We start from the raw sequence: 24027 nt of genomic DNA, 5'->3' as shown, positions 1-24027 counted from the left end.
TAGATACCCAAAGTTTTGAGGCCTGTGGGGAATGGGAAAGAAAAGGAGCAAGAACAAGGGAGAAGGGCAGAAAGTGAGTTCGGAAAGACCAAATGCAAACCAAATACCTTCCACTTGTGTTCTAGGCTGTATCTTTTCATTTCTCCTCTTAGTCATCAGATGAAAACTATATTCTCCTCATCAGGTGGAAACTGTATTCTCCAGAAAACAGAAAAGCCCTAAAACCTCAAGGGCCCCATCCTCTGCTGGGATGGCTGGGAAGTCATGGACAGAGGTAGAGGGAATACTCAACATGCTCATATTTGGTAATGAAGTGAGAAGACCCTGAGAAAATTTATAGAGAAAATTTATAGAGGCCTGGCGGTTCAGCTATGGATAATGAGGCCATTTGGAAAGTTCAATAGCTTGGACATCTATGAAACAAAAGAAAGCAAGGTCTCCAGACTTGTTTTTTTTAATTAAAATTTATTGGGGTGACAATGATTAGTAAAATTACATAGGTTTCAAGTGTACAATTCTGTAATATATCATCTATATATCACATTGTGTGTTCACCACCCAGAGTCAGTTCTCCTTCCATCACCATATATTTGAGCCCCCTTTACCCTCATCTACCATACCCCTGCCCACTTACCCTCTGGTAACCACTAAACTATTGTCTATGTCTATGAGTTTTTTTCTTTATTTGTTTGTCTTGTTCCTTTGTTGCTTTCAGTTTAATATCCCACATATCAGTGAAGTCATATGGTCTCCAGACTTTTTGAAAACTTTGTTTTTATTATCTAATCCTACTTGGTATCATAGCACACAAATAGCAGTTGAGTTCCTATTATTCATAAGTGCCTAAAGGCCCAAAGTGATTCACAGCCTTATGTCCCAAAGACCTTTAAGATATTAAGCTTTTTCTGCCTTGAGGGTTAAATAATATACATATATTTCTCTGTGGAAAGAGGAATACTGTACTTCTATGATAGGACTGATAGAATGCCAGGCCACTGCTCTTATGAGCTTGGTAGCACAGGTGGTGTGGAAATATGAGATGGAGGTATTTCCATGAACTAGACCCACACAAGTGACTAGATAGGCTTTAATGCTTCTGTATTTTTGTGGTTGACATCTTCGTTGTTTTCAATTGTTAATCTTTTACTAGACAGATACGACTTCTTACTAAGAAACAAATGTACATATAGATGTCTTTACTTGAAAGTTACCAGAATATTGTCATTGAAATCTAACAGATTGACCTTAAAATTTGTGGGGTTTTTTGTGAGGAAGAAAGCAAAGCACAGAAATAAGCAGAACATGTCGGAGAGTCTATGTGTGATCCTAACTCTCAAAATTCACAGAACACAGTTACTATTAGTATGTTTGCTTAGACAGAAATTAGAGAGATTATAAATGCCTGTCTGTCAATCCATTTCTCTAATTCCGTGATGGTGGTGGTGAATTAATCTCGTTTGAGAATTACTGTATTTCAGATGCTAAAGGATCTGGGTGATAGGTAGGCCGACTCTCCCCTTATCAGATCATAAAGTTCACCTGCCAGAGAGCTTACCAGGTGTTTCAGGCCCTGTAATCCTTTGGAAAATCCCCCCAGAAATTTCCCTGGATGTCTGTATATCCCTATTTTTAAAAAAAATATTAACAAAAGATGTCATTTAGAAAGGAGTATATTTTCTTTTTGTCCCCTCTCTCTTGAGTGGTGGTAGGTATTTGATTTTTTTAAAAGTAAACTTTTCAATAGGAGTGAGATGGCACTGGGCCCATCTCCTAGTAGGCATTTATGCTTAATATTTGTGAAGTGAATATTGTTCAGATTTGTTATGTCTTGTGATTATTGTAATTCACTTACTGTGAACAACTACAAAAATTTCAGAAAAGATAACAATGTGCTGCCTTAAAAGGTTATAAAATTTTATCTAATGGATTTTTAGATTAATAAGCCCAAAGAAAGTAATTGGGCATATAAAGAGCAGAAATTTATGACTTATGTGTCCTCCCTTTCTTATAACATAAGCTCACAAAAGTTTAGGGCTGGAGTTCCTACAGAACATTCCTAGCCCCCAGTTTTAAATTTTTTCCCCTTCCTTTCCTCCTCTCTCCCTTTTTGGTTTTTCTCTGTTTTTTGTTTTGTTTTGTTTCTGATAGTTTGGGTTGGGTTAGGGGAGAGACTATTTATACAAATATTGTTATAGATCATGATTCAAGGGCTCTCCCAATGCAATTTTCATTAATCATTCCACAGGGGAAAAAAGTTTTTCCATCACAGAACAATGTTAAGACTTTACAATGGAGTTAAAGGGGCTGTGCTATTATATTAGTCTTGACACTGGAATTGTCGTTGTCTAATAATTTGGTAATAGACTAAAAGAAATTAAAAGTTTTCTCAAAACAGCAAAGTTTTCTGCAGAAACAAAGTGACTAACCACTTTTGTAATCCTGGTGAGTTTTTTGGTGTCATCATTAATCTTTACTACTGCCCACATTTATTTTAGATTCTTTTTAATTCCTATAACTCCCCAATTTTGATTTTCTGCCGCACTTAATTGGGGTCACTAATGACAGTACTTTATCTCTTTGTTCTCACTGTAGAAATCCAGAAATAAGCACACTGTTCTTTCCGTAGGTAGTTGAAAGCCAATATGCCTTAGTCATGGGCAAGTCTCCACTTGCCCAGAAATGCATTGGCATCTCATCAGTGGTTGTATATATAATAAAGAAGATAAGGCAAAGGAAGAAAGCACACCCACCGGAAGAAATTAATTTTGTAAAATTCAGCAGAACTCTAACACGGGGGTCCAGGGTTCTTATCTAGGACAGCAGTGATGCATAGATAGGCAGCGTTCCTTATCAGTTACCTGAGCAACATCTGCCAAAGGTGCATGGAGTTGGGGGAGGGGCAGCAGGAAGGCATTTTGGGGAGTGAAGTCTCCAGGGTATCCCTAATCCAGAGCTAGGACCCATAAATTTCTTACATATCCGAGGTCCTGAGTCAATTGCTATGAGACACATCCTAGGCATTGGAATTATTTTAATGCTGCTTTTGATTGTAATATCCAGTCAGGTTGAAAACTGCTATCCTAAACAAAAGCCTGATGGGGAGTTTGAGGTCCGCGCTGGGTGAAAGGCAAAGCACTGAGCTTTATTAAGAAGATTTTTAGTAACCATGTAACATAGGTTGAGCTCCTGCCTTCTCTCTCCATGCCTATTTCTTTGTCTATACAACCAGGATAACTGTGCCCCATGAAGTTGTTGTGAGAATTGCATTTTATAATGTCGGAGCTCAATAAAGTTCTTTAAATGACATACCGTGCTAGCATCTAGCACAATACTTGCACAGAGTCATACTTGTCAGCCAGAATGGAAGCTGGCATTGTGTGGTCTGAGAGTCAGGGTGAAGTAGACAATGGCTGCCCTCCAATCTTGGCCCTGATGGGGCTGAGGCTACTGGTCATGCCAGTACATCTCTGATTAAAACATAATAATAATAATAATTAATAATAATATTAATAATATAAGAAGAAGAATAGCTAGTAATAGCAAGTAAAAGAAAAGTGAAAGAAAATCTTGTCTGTTTTACGAAACAGCTTGAAATCTTAATCAAAATTTCAAGCTAAAACTAAAATGTTATAAGTTTTATAGCCAGGTGTTACGTTTCATTTGGGAGACCCTAATTTAGCTCATTGTGGTACCAATTGTCATTATTATTATTATTATTATTATTATTATTATTAATCTCCCCAACCCCACTTATTCCCAACTCTACCAGGCAGGTTTTTATCAGGTCAGTTTGTCAAACTTGACCCAGCATTTGTTGGCCTTATCAGATGTCTAGAGCAAGTGTGTTATATCCAGATACACACTCCAGAAGCAGGGACGGCACTACTGTCGTAATATTATCTAAGCGACATTCTGTTCCTTAAGGCTGCTTCTTTTTTTTTGCTTATCTTTATAAGTTAAGGTAATAAATAAACGGATGCATCAGAAAGTGACCCACCTTACCAAACATTCAATCTGTTTCAGACTGAAGTTTTCTGACTTGCCAAGGGGATTTGTGGTCAGTGGAGCGAGCAGTCATAGAGTACATGCCCTCCTTTTGTTTGTTTGTCAGGGAACTGTATTATCCACTAAGATAGCTTCTCTGTGCTGCAACTTTCATCACGTATAGCTTCTTCCACGAGACCTTCAGCTCTGATAAACTCATTCTGCAACATGTAATATTTAATTAGTTCATGAATATCATTACAAGCATGCCTTGTTTTATTGTGCTTCACTTTATTGAGCTTCACAGATGTTGCATTTTTATATATATAAATTAAAAGCAAGACCCTTCACCAGCAAAAAGATTACGACTCACTTTAGTGTGAAACTCACTTCATTGTGGTAGTCTGGAATGGAACCTGCCCTATCTCAGAAGTATGCCTGCAGTATAAGCGATAGTATTTAATGGTTAGATACCACTGCAAGAAATGCAGTGGAAGCTACTCCACGCTTCAGGGCTTAAATGTTATTTCTCCAAAGAGGCCTTATCTATCCTCCCCTTCCTATTCTAAACTAGATTCAGCTTTTTTCCTCACTCCATTTCTATCTTTCCATGTATCTTAGTTTTTAATTATTTCTGGGTTTTTTCATGCTTGTTGGCTCTCTGATTTCCCTCTAGACTAAAATCTCCATCAACATGTCTGATCTCTGAAAAGCAAAGGAGTTATTGTCTACATAACATTCAGACTTGTAACATGTCATTTTTTATTATTAAAAAAAATCCCAAGGATTTTTTTTGACATCAGATTATAAATCTTAGAAATGAAAAATTCTAAATTAGGATTCTATTATAATAGCTTCTGAAAAAGAGCCATACATGGATATTGTAAAACAAAATTCTAACAGGAATCATTGTTAACAGTTTGAAGGGTTTTCCTCCATAAATATTTTTATAACTATCAGTACATGTATGTGTAACCTTTTAAAAATATACACAAACCGGATCATCCCATACAGAACGGTCTGCTCTTTGTCTTTTTCACTTCATCATCATTTATCTGAGAGCTCTTCCATATCAGCACCTATGACAGAGGTAGCTCTGGTATTCATATATTTTGTAGCTGTACTGTGTTCATTGTAATTTACTTAACCATTCTCATGTCAACGGACGTTTAGATTATGTCCTAACCATCTTTTTGATAACACAAAACATACAACTTAGTATACATTTACAAGTATATCTACAGGGTATGTTACATTTCCAACAATGGGATTACCAGGTCAAAGGGTATATGTATGTATGCGTAATTTTGATATATATATAATATGCAGTTTTAACCTCCTGTGTCTTGACAGACAAGGTGTTTGGGAGACTTCACACTTTCCAATGGAGATCTCTTATTAAAGATTCCAATCAAGATAAATAAATCAAACCTAGAAATGATTACTCAGTAAAAAGTGAAATTGTACACTCTGAATTGTTAGTGGAGGAACAGAGGAAGTAAATTATCAAAAAAACTGCAATGTATAACCCCATTTAACTGCTAATTTATAGGATAAAAATAATCTACACTTTGATGGCTTGTCATGTTATTATTGAAAAATGTATTTTAAACAAAGGCTAAATACTAGACCAAACTAAAGTAGACATTGTCTATTGAGGATTTCTGTCATCAGGTATGGAGAGGTTTTAAAAGTTGGGTCACACTCTGTCTATAGAAACATGATGCTGACATGGGGCAGCCATTGTTTGGTATCACAAACAGTGTAATTCTGTCTACAGCCGTTACCGTGGGTTTTTTGTCTGTTAATTTGCTTAACCTGTTCTGCGATCACTGAGTAAGTATTCTTCCTACTCTGGAAATTGTCAGAGTCTAAGACAAATGGTAGTTCAAGTTTTGCTATCAGGAAAATCGGTGACCTCTCCTATGTTTGTAAAGAATTGCTATTACTGTTGGATTAGGTGTTGCCATGTTTGAAAACTCACAAAGTCTCACATCTGTTTTTTTCTTTTTCTGATTGTAGAGTATAAGTGTAATAAAACAATTTTCATTGTCCAGTCCTGGAAGTAACTAATTGCACCTTTGTTCATTGCCTTAGGGAAGTGGGGGGCTCGGTAAGGGTGTGGTTGGTACCTCAGATAAAAGATCCTTCGGAAGCCTTGTTTTGATGACTCCAAAATACCTTGCATTTAAATTGCGGGCCAATAAGGAAACAAGGTAAAAGTGGTTTTATCAACTATTGGTGTTCATATTGAAATAATTGAAAATATTATTGATGGTTTATACTTAAGGCTATTTCTTCCCAGGGCAGAATTCTGGAATTCTTATAGTCATTACTGAGGTGTACCATTTTGACTTCCAGGTGGCAGTAAAATTATAAAGCTAGAATACAGTCATTCAAACTTTTCTCAAATTGATAAATGGTCAGACCTCATGATAAGAGCCTGGGTTTGAAAGAAGATTAGCCATAGATAGGCTCCCAATAGTTATATTTGTAAACAAAAATAAAAATGAATACAAGCTGAAAGTGAAAACTTGTTTTCCGAACGTTTACTCTAGACATCCCAGCATCTATTGAGCATGTGATTTGCTCAAAGGAGACTCTCCCAACCATAAGCACACACACGTTCTCCCAGTATTCTCTCAGCACCACAAATCATTTGTGTCAGAATTTGAAATGTGTTTATATTATACATATGCATTTATTTATTTATCTACGATCAACCATAGAGATTCTCTCCCTGCCCTGGTGAGTACGATAGTATCTGACGCGTGATGACATAGGTGTTGATTCAATAAATGACTCCATTTTTCCACCAGTCTAAATGCCAGTGTGGTAAAGCCTTGGAAAAAGATGTCGTTGTGATTATTTATTCAATATATCGATTGAATATTACATTTTAGCTAGTCACCTATTTAAAATATATATATATATATGTATATATACACACATATTTTTTAAAATTGTCAATCTAATATATGTTTGGTTTATAAGTCAAATAATGCAGAAACGTATATAGTACAAACTAGGAGTTTCCTTCTCCCACCCCCAGAGTATCACAGCTAACAGTCTGATGTGCTTTCTTGGCACCTCCTTGAGATCACACATGCCATGGCAAACAGCTAATGGTGAAGAAACAGGCTTCTACTGGACTAGGAATCCAGAACATTAGTTTGAGAAGAAGCAACTCAGCTAATCAGGGCTGTGGTTCTCTCCAGATCTCCTTACTGCGTGGTGCCTAACGTAGCTGAAGGAGAGTAGAAACATCCACTGCTCCCTCTACTGAGCTCACTCCTATTCCATTAAATGTTACCATCAAAACTAGGCTTTGACAAGAAAAATGATACGTTTCTTCAAAAGCAAAAAAGGATGCCGCTGTGACCTTACAGCTGGGATGGGATGTGATGTAGCTGTCATCTGCCCTCATTAAATACAATGGCCCAGACTCTCAGCCTCTTTGAGGCCCCAGATTTAGAATTATCTTTATCATCTGGTCAAAAGATAAATTTCACATGAACCAGATGCTTTTCTATACCAAGAGTCTCTCCTTCAAGAAGTTCTATGGCAAATGCTCATTTCACATACTACTATGAACCTGGTAGCTATCACTTATTTTGTGAAAAACTGGCTCAAAATATTTAACAACATAATCGTCAGTGGAATCCAATGCTCTGTGTATCTGTTTCTTAGGCTCTTCACTAGGGTTGATTAGCCTTCATCTCTCCTATATCACACAAGGAGATGAGATGGACAACACTAAAGAACAGACCAAGTAAAGCAGCAATCGTAACAACAGTAATAAGTAAAAAAATAATAGTAAATAAAGACATATTCAGCACTTATGTATCAGAAGCTCTATGCTAATTAAATATTAGTTTGGTGCAAAAGTAATTGTCGTTTAAAAGATTAAAAATAATTGCAAAAACCACAATTACTTTTACACCAACATAATACCTACCTATATTGTCTTATAAAATTTATAGAAGTAATTTGCAAGTTAGATATGATTATCATTTCAGATGAAGAAAGACTAAGAGAGGTTAAGTAATTTGCTCAGTCGTGAAATTAGTAAGAGAGAGCACAGTGATTGGCATTTGCATCTCCAATCTATTGGTAGTGGCTTAGAGTGGTTGAGAACTTTGATGTGATATCCAAGAATGGGCAGAAAGAGTGTCAAGATAGATTAGCCCTGAGTATCTGCCATGAGTATAAGTACGGACTGGGAGCAGCAGAACATAAGCTGCATATTTGTCTATTGCATCATAGTGTCTCTCGAGATGATGTAACTTAGGGAGGAAAAAATGTCACTTAAAGTATATTTTGGTAAAGTATCACAGTCTAAAGGCCTTGTGCCCAGTTCTAATAAAAAGCCACATGGCTGCAAAGTGTGCAGTGGCTGAGATATGCCAGGGGCAGAGCTACTGGCTTCCCACAAATAACAATCATCCCATTGGCCATGCAGCTCCCCGATGGCTCCCCAGCATTGTCACATCCCAACAAAGCGGCTTTGCCCACATACACATAGGCCTGATGGCTGGCACCGACAGTTTCCCTGAGAAATGCCCTGTTCTCTGTTCTGAGTCAGTCTCATTGTTCAGAGTTGAGGGATTGAGGCTTATGTCCAGATATGGGACAATGGCATGTGCTATATTCTTGTTGTCAGCAGTAGTGTGGGTCACCATGCTATCTAAACTGTCAAGTCTGCAATGCTCTGAAATTACCTCCTTGCACCCTAACCCTCACACTTGAATACCTATTTGTCCCTAACTCAAATACCACATTCTCTGAAGTCTTCCAGGACCACCACGACCACCAGCAGCAGAGTTGGCTTATTGATTCTTGTCTCCCTAGCATCTAGGACAGTGCCAATAAATTTTTAGCAATTGAAAGAATAAGTTAAACTGCTGGAGAAATTGGATATAGTTAAATTACAATGATTTCTGTGACTCAAGAAGATGAAAGAAAGTAACTATTCCAAAGGTGCTTTTCTTGGATCTACTCTAATCATGTATGAATCACATAATCTAGTGGCAAAAATATGCCATGTTTCCCCAAAAATAAGACCTAGCCGGGCCATCAGTTTTAATGCATCTTTTGGAGCAAAAATTCATATAAGACCCAGTCTTATTTTATTGTAATATAAGACCGGGTCTTTTATAATATAATAATATAATATAATATAAAAGATGCATTAGAGCTGATGGTCCGGTTAGGTCTTATTTTGGGAGAAACCCAGTAGTAGTGGAAGGGCTCTGCTTCCTGGGTGTGGTGGGCTACAGTACACAGGAAGAAACATGCTCTGTAAAATGTGCTGATGATGGTTCAGAGAAATCATAGATCTGGGGCTAATGAGCAGAGACTGATACATATCGAAAGTGTGTTGTTTGTGTGTTTCTTTGCTTTTGATACGTACAAAACTCATTGACATATCTCCCACTGGTCTCTGAAAAGCAGATAATTGATGTAGTAAGTAGTTTACCAGCAGTACCTATGACTACATGCATTTTATAGACACAATGTTAACTAATGTTCAAAAGTCTACTGAACATCAAATCTTGTGTGTTGTGCTGGGATGCTTTGTACTGCAAGTAACAGAAAGAAACTCCAAATGGCTTATATAATAAGGAAGCTTTATCTCAAAAACAAGTCTTGAGATAGGGTCACTGAATGATTAATTCAGCAGCATAGTCACATCTTAAAGGACTACTTTGCCATCCTCTCTGAGTTAGCTTTGTTCTCAAGGTAGCTCCCTCATGGCTGTAAGATCGCTTCTGCACTTCCAGGCAACACGTGGTGAAGAGCAAGGAAATCTTTCCCAAAAGAGCCAAGCTGCCCTCTCCTCACATCACATTGGCTAGAATTGGGTCAGTGCCTTTCATAACAATCATTGATAAGGGAAATGGGGTTGACAAAGCTTGCTTAGGCAATTAAGGTGTACTCCTAAATTGAAGATAAGGTCACCTTCTTTGGGAAGGTATTGGGAAAACCTGAACTAAATCAGGATTCTTTTAATATGGAGAAGGCGGATGGAACTTGGCTCTTGGATAGGGAACCAATCGTGTGGGCTACATATGCTCAGTGGAGATGCCACATTTATTTCCATACTACCTTCCATAGTAGTGAATCGAAGTGCCCGATATGCTAATAACCTTAAACTGTCATTTCATGTTAAAATTTAGCCATTACCTGGTGAGGTAAAGATAAAACATAAAAAATAAACTCAGATAAGACAGAAAATTCTCCATTACCTGACTTCACCAATGAAATTTAAATCCCCACTCCCAAATTAGGATGTTTATTGACTGAAAAGACTTGGGTCATTCTTGTAGGAGGGGGCATTTCTTTGAGAGAAGGAGAGATAGCCTTGGAGTGAACACAGGAAGAGGAAATATATGCAAAGATCCTGAGACAAAACTTATGGGATCTGAAAGTGCTGGAATGATTGATGCACAGCAAGCAGGAAGAGAATTGCAGGAGGTAAGGGTGGAGCTGCTGGAGAGAGGGGCCATTAGAGCTTTATAGGTCGTGGTAAGGTGTTGAGGGTTTCATTCTAAATGCAATGGGAAGCCACTGAAGGATTAAATAGGATCTATAAGTGTAAAGTGACACCAATAATCCAACTTATAAAAGGCTCCTTTTTTATTTTGGAATGAGTAACTCTATTTAATGTAGGCTGTATGTCATCAGAGAAACTACGTAACAAAGTCCCAACTTCATTACTTTGGTTCTATGCAAAGTTGAGCTTTAGTTCTAGTGGGTGGATGCATGTTTATGGGCAGGGTAGCCTAGTGCAATAACTTATTCTGGAGCAACTCTAAGACATTTTAACTAAAAGATGGTGCCTCTGAAGAGAAATAAAAGTTCCTATTTCCCAATTTGGTAATGCTGCTACTCATTTCAATAGTTGTTCACTAGTTTATGTCCTAAGTGGCTTATAGAACCTAGAAGGGCATGCTGCCAGCAGAGGGGCAGGCAAGCACATCTCCCCACATGGTCCTATAAGCCAGCTCTCCCTTCAGTCATGCGTGTGGTGTGTATACTCTGGGACATATGCCTAAGGGGTTTCCTTCCTAATGGAGTCCACTCGCTCTTATTGCTAAGTCCTTTCACACTTGAGGTTACATCACTGAACTCAACACATTCCAGAGCTTTTCTGTTTCCTTAGCAGTTCCTTGATAAAAATTTCATGTCAGTCTGTTTCTCAACAATCTATCACCTTTTCAACCATCTTTGAGCACCTGCGCAGATGTGGAGACAAACACATGACCAGGCATTGAAGAACGGTGTTTGAACCTGGTTATGGGGAGCTCAGAGGAGTGAGCCTAGATGGCTTCCTAGAGGAAATGACAGTAGATCTAAGCCTTGAAGGAAGCTTCTTCTCACTTCTGCAAGAAAGATGGATTAGACAGTGGAAAGGCATAACTGAGGACAGTGGTTTAGAAGCTGCTGCAGGAGGCCAAGGAGAGGCCAAGGAGGCCTGGGCCATCCAATGTATAAGATGAGTTGGCTGAAAGAAGTAACCAGATATTCCAGGAATAGAGTCACGGGGATTTGGAGAATGATTACACATAAGACAGAACTGAGATAATTCCAAGAGTTTTCAGTCAACCCTGTCTCATCCCCAAAGCATCGTTCTCAAGCTGAAACACAGGATCACCAGAGTTCTTCATGAGATCCCACCCTTGATCCACTTTCCTTTTTCATGACCTCTTTTTGGTACACTGTTGAAGAATAAGTGGTATTATGTATACTCTTCAAAATAAAGCCCTAAGAAGTGTTAGTACTCTTCTTATTCACAGAACACTTTAAGATGCTTCTGGGTAAATGCAAATTATTAGGAGTCATCTTTGCCTATTCACTATGAATGGCAGACAGCCTTGGAATGGTTAATGTCAGAAGAGAAATTATTTTCCTAAATGTTGTTTCTTTTTTCTTTCCATTATGAAGTATATTTGGTGCTCTTCGAACTGGTGCTTATATGGTGTACATTTTGATGACCAAAGGCCTGAAGCAGTCAGTTTGTGACCAGAGTTTTTACAATGGACCTGTCAGCAAATTCTGGGCTTATGCATTTGTGCTAAGCAAAGCACCCGAACTAGGTGAGTGTCTTATCTCCTTCCATGTCCTCCTCCCCCACCCCCTTTGTAGCTACATAGCCATAATATTTACTTAAAACCAACCAACCAACAAACAAACAATTTGAAGGTCCTGTTTTGTTAGTAGCAGGAAAATTAGAATTAGTGAATTTGAGTTCTTGACTAATTTCACTTTTTCTCTCTCTCCTCCTTCCCTTCTTTTAAATAACTATACATTGTGTATATGAAGAGCAAAATAGTATACATAGAACATACAGATTTCCAAGCACTACCTAATGTGCACTCTCAGGGGATTATAAAATCTACACAGCCCCATCTCTTGGGCCCATTAGCAGTTCAGCTAATATTAGCATATGAGGAAAAATTAGCAACATGACTACCGTATTTTCCCAAAAATAAGACCTAGCTGGACAATCAGCTCTAATGCATCTTTTGGAGCAAAAATCAATATATGACCCGGTCTTATTTTACTATGAGACTGGGTATAATATAAATATAATACCCAGTCTTATTTTACTATAAGACCGGATCTATAATATAATATAATATACCCAGTTTTATTTTAATTTTTGCTCCAAAAGACGCACTAGAGCTGATTGTCTGGCTAGGTCTTATTTTTGGGGAAACGTGGTATTTCCAAGTCCCATGTCAAAACATACTTCCATTTCTGGAGTTAGGATTCAGACTAAAAATTAAGCTTTTCATTTGGGTGTCCTCCTGGTCTCATTAACAAATGCTAAGGGTTGGTTCCTGGTGTTGCTTGATTGTAATCATCAAAGAGACAGGCCTTCTTCGGAAATGAATACTAATGTAGGGATAAAGGACATGATTCTGCAAATAAGTCTCAAATGGTTCAGGAAAAATATTTTAATATTGTGTGTGTGTGTGTATGTGTGTGTGTGTGTAAAAAGAGAAATTAGATAAGGCAAAATGATAGCAGTTGGTGAATCTGGTTGAAGTATATACTACAGTTCTTAGTTCTATTCTTCCAACTCTTCTGTAAGTTTGAAATTATTTCAACATTAAATAGTTAAATAAAAAGTAAGAGAGATTATTGAGTGAGAGAGAGAGAGACACACGGGCCTTGGAGAAAAGGAATGTAGTTCACCATCTATTGGGTTGGTGCAAAAGTAATTGCGATTTTTTTCAATTATTTTTAACCTTTTAAACTACAATTACTTTTGCACCAACCTAATAGCTACTAATTTTTAAAATAATTGGCTATACTTGATTCCTAAGGTTTTTTCCCTTCAGCTCTTTGATGGACTTGAGTATAACTGTGGCATAGGTTAGCAGACACAGGGAAAAATTAAGTGGCAATGTATTGATATGGCACAGTTCCCCAGGAAAATATTTTTATTGCCAGAGAAAGGGCTCCGCTGGTGATTATAAGCTCTGAGTTCATTATGAGCAGAGCTGATCACTGTCTCACAAACTGGTATATATCCTGCGGGAAAACCGAGCTATCATCTGGGTTTCTTAATGTTTTTAATCTGGAATTAACAACTATGTGTAGTAAGTTTAAAGTAGTTATTTATTTATAGATTGTGTTCTCTCTCCCGTTTTCCCTGCAAACAGGGGGAGAGGTTGTAATTTCATTATAAGCCACCTACAATGTAAGACATCAGCAGTCTTTCTGTAAGGTATCTGTAGTTCATGTCCTGTGTCTATTCACAAAGTATACGAGGTCTCTGATATGTGTCAGCAACCTACTTACTTTCCACTCAGTGCTATACACCCGCAGCCTACAAATACCTCACAACTGGTTTGAACTATTGGTTGGACCGGTCTCTTTCCAGGTCAAGAACAAGGGAAGAGCAGCAGAAGAAAACTTTTTCTGAAAACCTTTCTTAAGTAAGGGGCCTGGGTATGAAGGTGATTCCTCCACACAACCCACGATAACTAGATCCCTGTTGTGTGTGTGCCCCCACAGAGAGCCTGAGTGGTCTTAGGGTGAAATGCATTAGAGTCGATTTATCCATTCATTCATTTAATACATTTATACTAAGCACCTACCACAAGCTTATATTCTTCATATAGTTGCAGATCCCTTATACAGATATTTTCATGGTCTGAGTATCCCTTTTTCAATTTTAAAATATGAATTTGATAGTAGCTTTCCCAAAGTAAGTACTGAATCTAACCAGATCCAAAACTCAGTGCCAGTGGCGTGTCTCAGAGACAAGCAGCTCATGCTCTCGTTTAGTGAACGTATTTGTTTGGATGCCTTTCCTTTTTGTTTGTTTTGGAAGTTAAGTTCCTTCCCAGGTTTTGCTTTTAGAAAACCTTGTCACTACCATTTCAGAAATATTTATCCATTCGGATTATTTAGAACTTTTCTTATATTTAGGTCCCAAGTTCTGTTTTTCAATACAGATTCTGGACTCCCTTATGCACACACAGGAAGAAAAGATTTTGCAAGAAAAAAAGAACAGTTCTTCTACGTTCAATACTGAAACACTATATTCCCCCCAAACCTACATGCCTTCAGTTTTCACTAAACTTTGTTTTACTGTGGCAAAATATACATAAAATTTACCATTTCTAACTGTACAGGGTAACGGTATGAAGAATATTTGCAGTCATCACCACCATCCATCTCCAGCACTTTTTCATCTTCCCCAACTGAAACTCTCTACCCATTAAATAATATCTCACCATTCCCCCTTCACTAAAATCTTAATAGAAGAAAAGCCATACTGTTTCAGCAGAAATCAATGAGCTCATTTCAGTGAATTATAGGGTGGCAGTCTACTAGAACAAGTGGGGGAAGAGAGCCACCAACCTGCCTTGTGTGCCAAAATCCTGGAACACCTGCTGGTTTGCATTATATTAAAACCTGCTGAGATTGGGTTTCGTTAAAACTTGGAAACATCTGCTCTGAGTCTAGGTCTTTGCTCAGTTGAACTTGTCTTTATTTTTGAAACTCTGACTCAGCAGAGCTTCAGCTAACTGCTAAGAGGAATGCAGCAGTCTGTGACAAACGACACTCAGTAGGTTCTCTGTGACTCTTGATGGCTGTGCACACACCCTGGGGATTTCCAAGTGTGGAAGGGACACCTAGATAGGAAAACACCATACCCTGCCTACAGCCTGGCTCTTGACTGAAAATAGCTGAACCAAAAGTTAGACTATGGTAAAGAGAACATAAACCAAGGGTAGATAAAATATGTGACATTTCTGAAATGTTCAGGAATCAAAAGTCCCAAATACTTAATACTTAGACAAAATCTTTTCCATAATGCCACCTGGACCTTTGGCTGGGAAACATCACATACACCAGCCCCTATCTCAATTTGCATTTCTGTATACTGTAGCTTTTGACAAGCCTGTAAATACCATGGCTTGGCATGAGTGGCTAGTGCGAAATCAAATGTGATAATAGGTGGTTTCCCAGAGGAAAAGTTATTGTCTAACTGCCAGAGTGCTGTGACTGTTTAATCTCAGCTACAACATCAAAAGAACCATGAGAGGTCTTGGGGAGCCCTTCTGGAACTCCACCCATTTTCCCTTGCACGAGGGAAGCTATCAAACTCTGGGTCAGTGGCCTTCTTGAGGACAGTAACCTTGATAAGGCATTAGAGTGGTACTCTTGAGAGGCTCCAGGGCCATTATTGAAAGAGCCTCATCTTCATTACTCCATCTACCATTTTGTATATCTGTTCTGAAAAAAAAATTCTTAAGTGAATTCAAAGTAATTTCATTTTGAAGATCTCATGACATGTCCTTCATTCCCATCTCCCCATATTAAATGGAAACACCTAGTGTGTCACAGATCAAGCCTGAGACCCTCACTCAGACAGGAAAAACACAAAGCAATTTTCTATTCCAGAACTATAGATTCCACTTTCCATTCACGTTAACCCGTCCTAATACGGTCTTTTCTTTTGTCTCCTACTACTTTCCTCACAATGAAATTGTTCTTTAGACAATAAAGTTTTAATATAAAAGTGATGGTGGAGTTCAAATTAAATCTATGAGAACATAAAAGGATGAAATGCTTATTACTTTATGGCAAATAACTTCTATTACAATATCTTTGGATATTGTGGGATTTATGTCTTACTTATTGCTTAGAGGCTCATAAAAGACAGCTTCTTAATTATGAATGACAATTTGTTTTTAACATACAACAGTTCCTTGGACTTCTACCTTCTTTTTACTGTAAACAGAACGGACTCTACAGAGGGAAGGGAGGCACAGAGTAATACTTACATAGAAATAGTGGATCTTTGACAGGCACACACAAAAAAGCACAGTTTACCACTAAGAAGTAGAACCAGGTCTCCTAACACTAGTATTGTCCGTTAAATATACAAGTGAGAGTTATAAGCATAATATGTCAGGTATCTCACAAGACAAAAGAGGACTTCAGAGAAATTTTTATAATAGGTTCAGAAATGCAGCAACTGGCAACTTTTCTGTTCTAAGCAAATATGAAGTAATGATATTTAACAATTCAGTAGGGAAATAAACTAATATCTCCTGCTGAATGAAATGGAGCACAACCAGTGTTATTCCAACCATGACCATCAGAACCTTAGAAGCCTTTCCGAGGTCCAGAATTCGTTGACTTTCCCTTATGCCAAATGTTTTAGGGTACCACTGAAGTATGAGGGATAAGAACGAATCTAAATCCCTTTGTGCTTAATTAAATTTCAGAATAAGAAGAGGGGCCACCTAGTTTTCTTTGATCTACAAAAAGAACTCAAGCTTGAGTTTACCGAAGGCCATGAAGGATGTTGGCTTTTTCCCCAAATCTGAGAATCATAAAGACAGGAAAAAGAATGAAGCATTTGCCTGCATAAACTCTGTTTCTGTCCCACATTCCAGTGTCTCTTCCTCTTTTTTTGTACTTGTTAATGGAATTGGGTATATTTGTTCTTTATCCATTTTTACATAAGTGTTCTACAGTATATTTTTCAGAATCCCTAGACTTCTCAGACAGTCATTGCAGACACATAGCATCGACCTACCCGAGCATAATTCTAGCTTCTATAATAGAAATTCCTTACCTTAGAAAGGGGACAGAGTTAATAAAATTTTGATAGCTCTGGAGAGCTTTTTCAAAGTTAATTCCATAAAAATGTATCTCAGTTTTTTATTAGTTGGTTCATTGGTATAAAATATTCCTGTTACCCTCTTCAGCAAATATGATAGATGACTTTTATTCTCTTTTTCTGTTTTTGCCTTTTGTTTAAATTTTACTTTTCTAGCTGCCATATGTCAAGACACCATGTTTTACAGAGAGCTTACAAAGATATGCTTTTAAGGGAGCCCTTTGTCATATAACAAAGAAAAATAGTTTACTGCTCCAGAGAGGCTTACGAACATCATGCTGGGCCTTTGGATTCTAATCTGTTTCTCTTGATTGAAAACTGATCTGAGACAGGTCACTTGACTCTTCCAGGGGATATTTCCTAAAATGTATGATGCAGTTGGAAATCAGGCAACATGGTTACTAATGTCCCTTCCAGATCAAAAATTAATGAAATTTTGTGTAAAATACCTTTCTGAAAGTAACATGTATGAAGTTTTTACCATGTACCTATTGATTATCCTATTTAGTCCTTCGACAATTCCAAGCTACTATTACTATCCCCATTTTACAGATGAGGAAACTGGAATAGTGAGAATAAGTATAGTAACTTGCCCAGGTCCCAGAGCTAGTAAATATCAATCCAGGATTCTAACCCAGTCTGTCTTACTCTCAAGGACTGGTTCAAGAGAACTACTTTGCTTGCAAAAATTTAAATTATTATGTCATGGTGCAGGGGGCTCATGGGCATTCTTTTCCTCATTTGTCTTTCAGGAGATACAATATTCATTATTCTGAGGAAGCAGAAGCTGATCTTTCTGCACTGGTACCACCACATCACTGTGCTCCTGTACTCCTGGTACTCCTACAAGGACATGGTTGCCGGGGGTGGTTGGTTCATGACTATGAACTATGGCGTGCACGCCGTGATGTACTCTTACTATGCCTTGCGAGCAGCGGGTTTCCGAGTCTCCCGGAAGTTTGCCATGTTCATCACCTTGTCCCAGATCACTCAGATGTTGATGGGCTGTGTCATTAACTACCTGGTGTTCTACTGGATGCAGCATGACCAGTGTCACTCTCACTTTCAGAACATCTTCTGGTCCTCACTCATGTACCTCAGCTACCTTGTGCTCTTCTGCCACTTCTTTTTTGAGGCCTACATCGGCAAGATGAGGAAAACCACGAAGGCTGAATAGTGTTGGAACTGAGGAGGAAGCCATAGCTCAGGGTCATCAAGAAAAATAATAGACAAAAGAAAATGGCACAAGGAATCACATATGGTGCAGCTAAAACAAAACAAAACACAAGAGCAAACAAAACCCGAGGCAGCTTAGGGATAATTAGGTTGACTTAACCCAGTAAGTTTATGATCCTTTTTGGGTGAGAACTCACTGAGTGCACCCTTATCTCACAGGACCGCTGCTAGAAGACCCTATTCCCTCTTTATCTGTCAACTTTAGGACAAATGAGAGCAAAAGTGAGCCAGAGGCAGAGAGAGAGAGAAATAGAACACAAACACTGTATGAAAAGTATTTACTAAGTGTTATATTTCTCTACGGATGAAAGAAGTTTACTTAAACTGTGCAAGCACATGCACACACAATCCTTTCGAATCTTTTTGACACTGAACTGGAACCAATAGAATAGATAAAAATGGAAGAGACACAGGGTGTATATCTAGAACATTAATGCTTTTGCAAAAATTAAAGCCTTTTAAGAAAAGTTAGTTAGTTGTGGCCCCCATGAGAAAAGATGTCTTAATCACCTCTTATGAAAATGGATATAAACAACTACATTTCAACTAAGAAAGACTGGTGTTTTTCCCTTCACAATACAGCCTCAGGCTAATAAGTTTGCCAAAACTAATTGGGGCACAATTTTTTTCCAAGGTTCTTCTGGGAGGATGGAATGCAGCTCAGTCCTGGAAGGGGCAGCTCCATCTCAGAGCATTTGCTAGTTTAACAGTAATTTCTACTTTTAAATGAGATATGAAGTATTATCCTTGGTTCAGGTGCCCCGGGCTTTTGAACAGAAGAGTAAGTACAGAATAGAAAAGATAAAACTCAACCAAATGGTTTGAAAATGGATTCTGTACTACATGTGAAAAGGTTCAACCCAATACCATTCTTGAGCTGGGAAAGGAAAAAGAAGGAAAGAAGTGAGCCGAAGATCAATACGATGTATACTCCTCCCTATTTGACTTCACACATACTCATAACTTTCCACATGAAACCCTGTGGTACAGTCCATATTTTCTATATTTTTGTGAATTTCAAAAAGAAATCTGCAGGGCTCTTTCTGATATTGGGTGAACACTGTGTTTCTGCATCATCTGCATTTGCTCCCTTAAGCAATGTAGAGGTGTGTAAAGTGCCCTCTGCTGGTCAAGTGGAGATACTTCAACAAACACTTCATGCGAAGTTTGGCTGGAACAGTTGACAACAAAGGGCCCCCTAAAGACTTATCCTTCAAATTTTAGATATGAAATACATGTCATATTTTTGGCCAAATCAGAAGACATTCTTCCTGCTTCAAGTCAGCTTCAGAAATTTTTTAAAGGGACTTTCGCTCTGGAACTCAGAAAATCAATTAAGAGCCATATTCTTTAAAAAAAAAAAAAAAAGCTAGATAATATAATATTATCGGTAATATTTCAGTCCTTTACAAGCCAAATAAATGTGTAAACATTCCTAGTATTTCAAAGAAGCAATTATGTAAAATTGTTCAATGTGATATAATAGTGTTCTAATTGGTTAAATAGCTTAATGATTAGACAAACTAGTTGAAAAGATTAGGGGCTACTACACTGCATAGATTATACACGTATAACCACACATGTATGCACACAGATGTGGGGTACACTGAATTTCAAAGCCCAAATGAATAGACACATTTTCTGGCTAGCAGAAAAAGAAACTATAGTTTATCTTTCTTGCTTTATTTGAGAGTATGCAGTAAAAGGGATTTTTTTCAAATTATTTTTATATTATTTTAGCTTTAATTGTGTTGTCATTCATGAAACAGAGCTGCTCTGCTTCTCTGTCAGAGATGACAAGGGCTTTCTCAGCATCTCATTTATGTGTGGAATTTATTAGAATAAAGTTTTATTCCATTCTGTGTGAATGGTTTGAACAATGAACAAAGAATCCGTGCAACCCAAGTCATGACTGATAGACTGGGGTGGGGGCTGGGGGTATGCAGAGAGGGAAGCTGTTACATCTGTATTAAATTAATTGTGAACAGTCCATGATGTCCTGACATTGGTTCATAGATAAAAAACAATTGATGGAAGAATGTATTATTATAAGGACAAAAGCTGACATGAGCTGAAAAGAGAGGTCCTGCTATAACAACTAATAGATTCTTAGGATGCAAATAATGTTATTTTGAGAAAGTACATGATACTGTGCAATAAGCTTTTTTTTCTTATAACAGAAAATAAGCAGAATAATTAAAATGAGAAAAAGATCAAATAACAGCTGGCTTGAGTTTAATTGTAGGACCAGTTAGAGCTCATCTGGTTGATTTGACTTAATTATTTAATCCATTGATCCTTTAATACAGGTTAGAATAAGGAAATGAGCATAGACCTTAAGACCCTAAGTGATTCCCAAGCACTTTCATTCTGATGCAGGTTCATACTTGTGTTCTCGTGAAATAATTTAGAATTTTTGTTTACAGGTTGAATGTCTAATAAATAATAGTTTTTAAATTAGCTAAATATATCTAAAGGCATTTTTGATGTTTATCATGGGAGGAGAAAAAACACATTAAAAAAACAAAATTCTGGTATTACAGGTTCAGTGCAATGTTTTTAACATCTCAGCTTAACTGCTTACTTATATCAAGATAGGAGGCTGGACCACCTATCCTGGAGACTTTGCCACCAGGCTAGTCGATGGCAAATCTGAAACCTACCAGAGAATTGACTGCCACATAGCTAATCCTGCTGTCAGTTAACATTCCAGAAAAACTTGGGCAAGCAAGTTTTTATAGCTGCCCCACTATGCTGCAATCGATTATCTTTCTACTGAAGATTTTCCACTGCATTCCAATTACAGTATGGTGAAAACATTGCTGCATTGAAAACAAAAAACAAAACAAAAACAAATCATTTCATATATAAGTATATGCGATTTGATTTAAAACATCTGAGTATCAACCCAAGTCTATGAGTTTGCAATGAAAAGCATTCTAGTGAGAAATGTTCTATTTATAGAGCAGGAGGTTTTATCTGGACCTTCTAGTTTTACTAATGAGAAAAGCAAGTGCTATATTCATATCCAGTGCCAGGCGAAAGTACCACATAATCATGTATTCAGATTATTATTCCAGGCAATTGACTCAACATCCTTCTAATCACACAACACTACAAAAATTAGGGGAGGGACAATACATAGATATATGTTGCTTAAGGGGCTGGGGGATTAATTACATCTCTGTCACTTCACCTCTGCTAATGTAGCTTTGGACTGAGTCAGAAAAATCAGCCCATTGGAGTGAGATTTTTGTAGAATTGAATGGAAGGACACTTCTAGGAAGGAGACCCACAAAATTTTTTTAAAAATCGGATGTTGTATCTTCATAATGAGATAAAAACCTGTCGCATCAGAGTAACAAATCGCCTGAAGTCGATTACACTGGAGTAGAATATTCCAGAAGTCTGGCCTTATTCCCAGACTGCTGAATTACCTGGGAGAGAACATGCTCGGGTTAATACCTTTACACTGGTAGAACAGCCTCTCCTCAGTGACTGTGTCACACAACTTGAGTCAGCTCCCACACATCCTGAGGGCTTTTTTCCAATTTAGTTAATGATTCTTTAACACAGTTACTAGATTTGGCCACCTGCTGATTCAAGACAGTTGTTAGGAGAGTGGAGAAGATCACAAACTTTGCCTCCCAGAGTTCAGTGCTTTGAGTTGTATGTGCGTGGTCCATGTCTCTTTTAGACACTTCTCTGGAAAAGTTTCCATCCTGAAGTACAACAGATCGAGAATTTCATGATGAAAGCCCAGAACTTGAGTCCATTCTTTTTGTTTTTGATAATAAATATTTTGTTTTCAGTTTGGGATGATAGTAGAGCCTATGTTCATGCTGAGTCATTGTCTCCTGTAGCTTTTTAAAGTTGTTCTTCTGTCCCTTTGATATTTACATACAAGACTAGATTCTTTGTGCCTCACACCTATTACCATCAAGAGATTTTGCTAAGAATGCACTGCAGCCAAGTGAGAGCTGATAAAGCAATGATACTCTATTTTGTGCTGACAATCAGTAGGAAGTGTTAGGTCCCAGTTTTCCAGCGAACCAACAGCCTCTGCATGTTGGTACCTGATACTTGAGTAAAACAAGTGTCGGGTGCAGGCATAGCATTTTCTTGAATGCCAGTTGTGACAGACCAATTACAAACATCCTCGAGCCAAATAGCAGAACCCATAGCTGAAGAGGCCCGGTGAAGCACACCTGCACAGAGCATCGGAGAATACTCACAAGCCTGTTGAGTTATCGAGTTACTTTCCTCATCCTTAGACACCTTGAAAATTCAGGGCTCACAGAAGGGAACAAATAATCCGCAGTCTTCCCTTCATTCTGAACTACACTTTAAAAGAAAATGAAACAAGTCCTGGCATTAAAGAGACAATGGGAGCACACCATGTGTGGGCTCTGGGCAAGCAAAATTATTGTGATCAGACGCTCTCCACTGGAAATCCAAACCCAAAACTATATTGTAGTAAACTTCTGAAGCATCTAGTTAAATGAAATGTCTCATCAATCAAGGTCAAGCCATATTTGCAACCCATTTAAGGCCAGGATTGAGGGGTCCTGACTCATGCTGGTTTGTAAACGCTATTATTTTCCTAATGCTTGACAGCACTTGAGACTTTTTTCTCCCAGTGGACAGAAATCAAGACCGCTTCAGAAGTAGCCTGGTAGCGCTGCTGAGGTCTGCCTGTCTGGGCATGTTCAGGCAGGAGGTTGCTTGCGGCCACATTGAAAAACACTGGAAGATTCAGCCTCTTGGGGGCCCCACGGCCTATGTTCAAACAGAATTCCATCCATATAAGCCTCACAGAGCAAACCACAGCAATGTTAGAATTGTTATTTTCAAGTGCTTACTTCATGACATTAAAAGAAATATTTTTTTCTGGTATATTAAAATTAAAAATAAAATCATAACTTTTGACTTAAAACCAAACTGTGTTTCAGGTTTCTTTTATCTCTTCTGCTGGGTTCAAAGGGGGTTCCAGGGCACTGAGGACCACTCAGAAGGGCCGTTCCACACGTGACACCAATGTGCTCGAGGAACTTTAAAAGTCCTCAGTTCTTGAGCAAAGCCCAACTATGCTGTCATCCCCACACTACTGCTCACAATCCCACAGGGGTCTGGCCCTTCAATGGTGTGACATTTTACAATTTATTTGTTTTCCAGTTCTACAAGCTCACCACAGTCATCAGTGGGGCTTAAGTTGGATCCTCGTTTTACAAATGAGGAAATTTGGGTCATTTAATCAAATGTCACAGAAGTAGAAGGAATGAGATTTGATATAATCTTCACTTCAATTTCATTGTACCTATTCAAATCTTTTGAAATGAAGTAGGGTATAAAGGAATACAATTCTAGTATTGGGCACTGATGTAGGATGCAATTTGCCATGTCATTGAACAAAGTGTTCCAGACCAAATGTATGTTGGGGAAGATATTTAGGAAGCACAGCAGTTTCTTCCAAAGAAGCACAGGACTCAGACGCCTGACAGCTGTCAGCAAGTGTCCCCTCTACTCCCTGCTCAGAAAAGTTGGTCTTCAGCTTCTGGTGGTGTTACATGTTCTATCGGATATTATTTTGGTTGAATAGCTGATGGCATTCTTTGTGGCTTTGGGGCATCTCTACACTGTGTACAATGTAG

The 24027-nt window shown here is 38.1% G+C and overlaps 1 protein-coding gene across 4 annotated transcripts in view; it reads left to right on the top strand.

Moving 5' to 3' along the window:
* ELOVL6 (ELOVL fatty acid elongase 6) overlaps positions 1 to 23306 on the top strand; it is a 120644-nt gene extending 97338 nt beyond the window's left edge. For 2 of the 4 annotated variants that reach the window (XM_081064740.1, XM_081064737.1), the window contains exons 4-5: positions 11932 to 12083; positions 17893 to 20835. In XM_081064740.1, coding sequence (XP_080920866.1) covers positions 11932 to 12083; positions 17893 to 18317 — 577 coding nt within the window. In that variant the 3' untranslated portion in view covers positions 18318 to 20835. Of the gene's footprint in view, positions 1 to 11931; positions 12084 to 17892 lie in introns of all 4 variants that reach the window. The other 2 variants (XM_081064738.1, XM_081064739.1) reach the window with 2 other exon arrangements.
* The last annotated feature ends 721 nt before the right edge of the window (positions 23307 to 24027 follow it).

This window comes from Rhinolophus hipposideros (assembly GCF_964194185.1).
Source record: "Rhinolophus hipposideros genome assembly, chromosome: 1".
NCBI lineage: Eukaryota > Metazoa > Chordata > Mammalia > Chiroptera > Rhinolophidae > Rhinolophus > Rhinolophus hipposideros.
Note: the sequence above shows the minus strand (reverse complement) of the source record. Positions and strands in the feature narration are given on the sequence as shown.